Raw genomic sequence first — 8052 nt, forward strand, 5'->3', positions numbered from 1 at the left:
TCCCTAGTGTTGTGCCACAAGGACAATTGAGTGGCAGTGCTATTTTCTTTTTTCTTTTTCTTTTTTCATTAGTTTTATTTTAAAACGGCTTTACTCCGGTCACAGTCGGTTGTAAGGTACTGACACATCGTGGAAAATGTGGAAACACGCGGTGCGTGTCCCGCAATGAATGTCGTCACATGCTGATATGGCAAATTGAATCCCCCACGGTTTCCTCCTCTATATAAACAAAACGAAAATGCAAAGCTAACCCATTGCCCATATATCATTTCCCCCGTCCCCGGCCACATTGATTGAATCTGAAGGCATGGCTGATCACCTTTCCTCCGTAAACCCTCGTCCTCGCATCCTCATCGTCTCCAGGCGAACCCTTCGCAAAAATAAGTTCGTAGATTTTGTGGGTAAGTTCCATCCACCTTTGTTGGCTCTGCCTCCTCTTCCCCTGCGCGCTTCCACTACTCCAGTATTTCGTATTTTTAAGTTTTTATAATATTTTAAACTGTAAAGTACCGAATATTATGTACCAAAGTGCAAAACCGAGGAATCGATTTTTTTTGTTGGAGAGAAAAGAAACTCATTATTAAGCAAAAGCCAGTGTTACCCAAGGTTGAAATTATCTTCACAAGCAAAAAGAGGAAAAGGGGGGTATTCAACAAAATCTTTAGGTGCAGCAAAGACACATTTTGCCTCATAATGAACAAGAAAATTACGATTCCTTTTTGCATAGCTAAAATGACACAGGAATCGAATTGAGGCCTCCTCGCTTTTTGCTTCTCTTAAAATACACCGAGTCTAAAATATGTAATGAAGCCCACACACATGCAACAAATCTAAACAGACAGAAAAAAATGAAAAATTAATATATAATTCATTTTAAGCTCTGCTTACTTCCACATGTATCAAGTTTGTAAAATACAAATCTCTACCATACTTAATATATAATTCTTGTAAGCTCTGCTTGCTTCCACATGTATAAACTTTGTAAAATACAAAATTTCCATCATACTTGAGTAGTGTCACTGACAAAACTCCAAAATAATTTGCTAAAGCAATGATCTCTTGTACTAATTTTAAACATAATGCTACATTGTCAAGTATCAAACTTCAATGCACCACTAAATTTTTTGTGCAAAGAAATTTTAGTACATGGAAATGAGATCTAGCGCGTCAATTTGAACAAAAATTATTTGTAGGTCAATAATCTTTGGTCTCACAATTCAAAAGTTTGTAATTAACAATTTATATTGATATTTCATTTGATAGCACGAAATTCATACTTTAGATTTGAATTTGTATAAATCTGAATAAAATATAGTATAAAAATTACATTAATTTTTTTTTTTATAAAAACAATCACAAATATCAAAATCAGAATTTCAAAATGTATACCACCAAATACTACCTAAAAATTGTGACTGTCGTCATTATGGTTCCCTTCTTTTTCTTCTTCTTCAGTAGCTTTGCAATTAATTTTTTATGATCTTGTTTTTGTGACTGCTGAATATTATTAGGTGAATATCATCTCGATCTAATTGTACAGAATGGGGCAGTCCCAGTAATTGTTCCCAGAGTGTCGGGAATGGAAAAGTTGCTTCACAGCTTTGAACCCATACATGGCGTTCTACTCTGCGAAGGAGAGGACATTGATCCCTCATTTTATGACACTTCTTCTACTCTTTCGCGACAAGAATTAGAACAAATCAGGAACTTGCACGCCAGTGATACCACCGTAGACAGGGAGAAAGACCTTATCGAATTTGAACTAGTGAAGCTTTGTCTCCAAAGGAACATACCCTACTTGGGAATCTGCAGAGGGTCACAGCTCCTAAACGTTGCATGCGGGGGTACCCTTTACCAGGACATAGAGGCAGAACTCCCTAAGGAATGTCCCAACCAAGGTCGCCTCGTGGCTCACATTAACTATGATAACTACGATGGCCATCGCCATGCAATTAAGTTGGTGAAGGACACCCCTTTGTATTGTTGGTTCAAGGATTCTTTGGCTGAAGAGGGCGTCGAAGAGATCTTGGTTAATAGCTATCACCATCAGGGGGTGAAGGAATTAGCCCGTCGCTTTGTTCCCATGGCTTTTGCTCCGGACGGGCTGGTTGAGGGGTTTTATGGTGCAAATTCTTATGATCCCAATGAGGGTAGGTTTTTTATGGGACTTCAATTCCATCCTGAGAGGATGAGAAAGCCAGATTCCGAGGAGTTTGACTATCCGGGCTGTCCACGTGCTTACCAGGTCATTATAATTTTATTTTTATTCAATATTCAAAATGCTATAGTTTGTTTGATACTTTTTTTATTTTGGGATTTCTTTACAATACAAAAATATATTGTGAAAATGTGTTTATTTACATTATCAATTTTCTATTTTTTGCTAGATTATTTTCAGTTCTTTATGAAAAAAATTAAAAATCAAATTTTATATTTTTTCAAATGTTTTGACGAGCAATTGTAAGGATATTTTTATATTCAAAATTGACCTTTTTTTAATATTAAAATTATTTATTTTAGCCATACTTTTTAATTATGATTTAAATGAAATGATCATATAAATTTAAGATATGATTAAAATAAAAATATTCATAAAATTGTAAAAAAAAAAAAAACTAATAAATTATAAAAATCATTTCACAAAATATTTTTACTATATTTTAATTGTCGTATAAAATAAGGATGTTCTTATAAAGTTAATTTTAAAAATAAAAAATTAAGTAAATTAATTATAATAATAAATTTAATTTTCATTATAATATCTTAAATTTAGAACAGTTTCTACTTTTATTATCTTAATTATATTTTAAAATCATTATTCGACTCAAGAACAAAAATGAATATTTTTTTAATTAAATTTGTAATTTCTTTTAATTTGTTAGTTTACATCTATCAGTTTCTATTTCTAATTTTAGTTTTTATTTTAAGTTTTTATTTTCATAAATTTTAACAATAATTCGACACTGACCTTTGTTTTACTTGAAAATTAACTTGTCCTGGTCATTTCGTTTTTGGAAATTTAGGAATTTGTGCGAGCAGTAATTGCTTACCAGAAGAAGGTTGTCATCTCAGAATGTGTGCCTAAATCTCCAAGGCTTGCCCTGGAATTGAAGGAGAGTAAGAGCAGGATCATTGCCGGAAGTAACAGCTCATCTGTCACTCCCGTTTTGCATCCATGGAAAGAAGGCGAGCTCGAGGCTGGAGCAGGATTTTTGGAGGTATACACGGAAAAAAAAAAAAGTTAAACTAATCCTTTGTTTTTAATAATTTCTTTTGAGAATATTTGTCTATTTTAATTGGGTAATTAATCAGTAACTTATTAATATAACAATGCAGCTCTGCAGCAAAGGTTGGATTAGTCCACAGCAGCAAGTAGAGAACGGCAGTGCAATAATGGCGATGCAAATGGGAGGAACAGCTCTGAGGGATGCATCGTTTAACATGGGAATCAGTGGCGGGCGGGAAAAGATGGCAAAACATGCGATTGGGAGGTTGTCAGTGGAGCAGTTATCTGATCTCATGTCTCTCTACCACTGGATGGGGCAAGCATGCTCTGAAGTACTTTTACACCGAAAGCTGCAGCTTTCTCAGCCCAAGGCATTATAAACCATTGTCTTCAGATTGTCTCACGCATTCCACCTTGCTTGTAATGAGCTGCTGTGCTAGCTTGTTCAATTACCCTGTCATTTTTGTTTGCCTCTGCTTATTGGTCTGAAATTAGAAGCAGGCCGATGAGGCGTGTGTTAAATAAATGAATATTCATTTATGAACGTTCAATAGATGAATGTTCTTGCCCAGTTGTTAACGGAAGTCCTACAATCCGTGTTAAATTTGAATAAAGGAATTTTCTGTATATTATTCAATAATACAAGTGTGTATTTACATATATGAGTTCAGGAACAATATCACAAAATTACTCCTAAATATTTGTTCTACAATAAGTACATAATAAATGAAAAATGGAATATATATATATATATATATATATATATATATATATTTCTAATACTTTCCCTTAAGTTGGAGCATGGAGATTTGTATTGCCCAACTTGCGTGATAAGTATATTTTGTACGTTCGTAGAAACATGATTCTGGACCATGTGAAGAGTTGCTTGATTGTCACAATATAAGAGCATAGGTTAGGAATGTGGTACACCAAGATCATTTAAAAGGATCTTGAGCCATGTAAGTTCACAAGTAGTAGAAGCAAGCGCCCGGTACTCAACTTCGGCGGAGGAGCGAGACATTGTAGTTTGTTTCTTAGTGCGCCAGGAAAAAACCAGTAGTGGTGCAGTGAGTGAGGGGATAACTAGCTCAATCCGAATCAGAATAGGCGGAAACTTGAAGAGTGTTAGCAGTAGGAAAAAATAAGTCCTGGCCTAGAGATGCCTTAATGTAGCGAAAAACATAGACAACAACATCATAATGTGGTTGTTTGGGCTGATGCATAAATTAACTGAGAATATTGACGGGGAATACAATGTCGGGATGGGTGATGGTGAGATATATCAAATGTCTAACGAGTCGCCAAAGCGAGCTTGGATCGAAGAGAAGATCAACATTAGTATTATTGAGTTTGAAATTTTGTTTTATGGGAAAATTGGCAGGACGAACACCAAGATGATCGCTATCACTGAGGATGTCAAGTGCATATTTTCATTGATTAAGAAATATACTAGTGGGAGAGCGAGCAACTTCGAGGTCAAGGAAATATTTCAGTTTGCCAAGATCCTTTAGTTTGAATTTTTGAGCCAGCATGACTTTAAAAGTGCTAATATAAGAGCGATCATTGTCTGCCAGGAGAATGTCATCAATATAAACAAGTAGGAGAGTAAAAGACTGACCCCGAGAGCGGGTGAAGATAGAGTGATTAGCCTGAGATTGGGTGAAACTCTCAGCAAGTAAAACAGAAGATAATTTAGAGAACCAATTGTAAGAGGTTTGCTTAAGACCATAAAGGGATTTCTGAAGACGACAAACTCGAGTCTCCCCCTATTTGCAATAACCCAGTGGAGGGGTCATATAAACCTCCTCATCGAGGTCACCATGGAGAAAAGTGTTGTTGACATCCAATTGAAGGAGATGCATGTTCCGAGTTGCAGCCACTGCAAGAACACACCTAACAGTAACAAGTTTAGCAACGGGAGCAAAAGTGTCATGGTAATCCAAACCTTCTACCTGAGTGTAGCCCTTGGCCACCAAGCGAGCCTTGTGTCGCTTTATGAATCCATCGGGCCGAAGTTTTGTTTTGAACACCCATTTACAGCCAATTGGTTTTTTTTTTTTTAGGGGATGGTGCTGAAGAACCCATGTATGATTGGCTTCTAAGGCTTGGATTTTAGAAGTCATGGCATCATGCCAATGTGGGTGTAGAATAACTTGAGAATATGAGCTGGGTTTGGGATGTTGGGACAAAACAGAAAGAAAAGCCAAATGTCAATGAGTAAAACGATGATAAGATTAAAAAAAAAAAAAAAAAAAAAGAGATAATGAAGTGTGCTTGAGGAAGATCTTGAAACTTGTGAAGCCGTGAATGACTTTGGTAAAATTGGGTAGATGTAATCATCCAAGTAAGAGGGATGTATGACAGCTCATTTGGGCCGTGAAGAGATGGGTGGAGGGGGTGGTGGGGAAAGGGGGGGGGGGTGAGGACCTAGGGTTAGGTGTGGTTGGTTGGTTAGGTAAAGTGTAAGAAAAGTGTATATCAAAAATAGGAAGAGGAAGGACGGGAAAAGATTAGGGGGGGGGGGGTTGGAGGAATGAGATGATAGGGAAAAACACTTTCATCAAAGGTGACATCACGGGAGATGATTTTTTTTTTTTTTTCAAGATCATAGACACGATAAGCCTTATGATGAGTAGGATAACCTAAGAAAACACATCAAAGAGCACAAGGGAAGAATTTATCGCGATGTTGGGGAGCAGTTTGGGCATAGCACAAGCACCCAAACACTCGCAAGTGTGTATACGATGGTGGTTTCTAAAAAAGAAGTTTATAAGGGGACTTATGATTGAGACTGGGTGAATGAGTGCGGTTAATTAAATAAGTGGCTGTGAGAATGCATTCACCCCAAAAAGAGATGGGAAGATTAGTTTGAAAACGTAAACACCGAGTCACATTAAGAAGATGACGATGTTTACGCTCAGCAACACCATTCTATTGAGGGGTATCCACACATATGCGCTTATGAAGAATGCCTTGATCATGAAAGAAGGTTTGAAGTGGAATGGATAGAAATTCTTTACCATTATCAGTTCACACGTGCTTAATGGTGCAATTGAATTGATTTTTAATCATGGCGCAAAATTTTTTAAGCCAAGTAAAAGTATTAGATTTCATGTGCATAAGATAAACCCATGTAGCACGTGAGTAGTCATCCACAATTTTTAAAAAATAATGCGCACCAAAAAGTGGAGCTGTAGTATAACCACCCCATATGTCACAATAAATCCAATTAAAACAAAATGTGCTCTTATTCGCGTTCAAAGAAAAAGGTAAACGAGTGTGCTTTTTTCTAGAACAAACATCACAAGCCAAATGAGAACAAGAAATATTTAATGTTTTTGGAAGACATGAAACAGAAGGGTGACCAAGGCGTTGATGCCAAAGAGTACTGTTAGAAATACACTGAGAGTGGGAAACTGAGGTGGAGAGAGGTTTGTTGTGGTAAAGTCTGTCCCGTGCTTCACCCATTCCAATCAGCCTCCTTGTTGATAGGTCGTGAAAAACACAAAAGGTAGGAAAGAAGAGGGCGACAAAATTGATATCAGTGGTGAGTTCGCAGATGGATAATAAATTAAATTTAAATGAAGAGACATAAAGAACATTAGAAAGAGAGAGATTATGAGAAAAACGCATAGTGTCAGTATGAGTTATAGGAATAATGTCACCATTAGGAAGCTTAATGGGGTATGACTGAGTAAAGAGTTGAACATTGTCAAAAGAAAACAAATTGGAAGTCAAATGATATGATGCACCTGAATCAACAATCCATTCAGTATTAGAAAAAGATGTAGAATGACAAAAGATAAGGTTACCAGCAAAGTTGGCAGAGTTAGCATTCCAAGGCGATAAGAGATCCAATAGTTGACAGTATTGTTCGTTGGTGAGATTAGGGACAGCAATCGTAGAAGAAGGTGAAGAACCTGTGACATTATTTGCAGCCATTGAAGAACTAGATTTTTTATTGGGTGTTCCATAAGATGGAGACTTATTGTTGGGTTAACCATGCAGCTTATAACATTATGCCTTCCAATGACCATTACGACAACAGTGGTCACATTTTGGATGACCACACCCTTGCCCCTTGTTATCAGAAAAATTATGAGGAACTGCCATGGCAGTAGATTCTGTTGGAATGCTAGAGATATGAAGAAGGCGTTGTTTTTATTCTTGGTGCAAAATTGAATATACTTTGGTGATAGAAGGTAAAGAATCCATGGCCAAAATTTGGCTATGGATGGAAGCATATGAGTCATGTAGCCCCATCAAAAACTGAAAAACTTGCTCAATGTCTTGCATTCAGATTAATTCGGTTAAGGCACCACAAGTGCACTACGATGCAGAGGCAAGCATGGCTAGTTCGTCCCAATAACCTTTAAGTGTACTAAAATACATAGATATGGTCATGGAGCTTTGGATAAGAGTAATAATGACACACTTCAATTTGAAAATTCGAGGATTGTTGCTTTGGGAGAAACGATTCTAAAGATCTAGCCATACATCACGGGACATTCATAATAGATCAAATTGTGAATAATGGATGGATCAATGGAGTTGAGGATCCATGATAAGACCATATCATTGCAACGTTCCCATAATTGAGTTTCTGTTGAGGGGGACGTTGGTTTGGGAAGGGTACCATTAACAAAAACAAATTTATTTTTTGCATTCAAAGCCATTTTCATAGCCCTCTTTTAGGTAGGATAATTGTCACCATTGAGAAGAGTGGAGACGAGTATGGCACCTGGGTGATCAGCTGAATGGAAAAAACATGCCTAGGGATGGTGCATTGGAGGAGGAGACCTCTGCCGATGTGATGTTGGACAAAA

At 36.9% G+C, this 8052-nt stretch overlaps 1 protein-coding gene across 1 annotated transcript; it reads left to right on the forward strand.

The window, feature by feature from the left end:
• Nucleotides 1-259: 259 nt before the first annotated feature.
• Nucleotides 260-3863, forward strand: LOC131159949 (putative glutamine amidotransferase GAT1_2.1). The gene is made up of 4 exons (XM_058115198.1): nucleotides 260-401; nucleotides 1512-2245; nucleotides 3024-3218; nucleotides 3337-3863. The coding sequence occupies exons 1-4, from the start codon at nucleotides 308-310 to the stop codon at nucleotides 3604-3606; spliced, it is 1293 nt and encodes a 430-aa protein (XP_057971181.1). The 5' UTR covers nucleotides 260-307; the 3' UTR covers nucleotides 3607-3863.
• Nucleotides 3864-8052: the final 4189 nt, after the last annotated feature.

The sequence above is a fragment of the Malania oleifera genome, chromosome 1, assembly GCF_029873635.1.
Source record: "Malania oleifera isolate guangnan ecotype guangnan chromosome 1, ASM2987363v1, whole genome shotgun sequence".
Classification (NCBI taxonomy): domain Eukaryota; kingdom Viridiplantae; phylum Streptophyta; class Magnoliopsida; order Santalales; family Ximeniaceae; genus Malania; species Malania oleifera.

Coding starts and splice junctions, on each gene's coding strand:
- LOC131159949 (XM_058115198.1), top strand. CDS start 308: ATGGCTGATCACCTTTCCTCCGTAAACCCTCGTCCTCGCATCCTCATC. Junction 402..1,511: donor TAAGTTCGTAGATTTTGTGG/GTAAGTTCCATC, acceptor GAATATTATTAG/GTGAATATCATCTCGATCTA. Junction 3,219..3,336: donor CTGGAGCAGGATTTTTGGAG/GTATACACGGAA, acceptor ATAACAATGCAG/CTCTGCAGCAAAGGTTGGAT.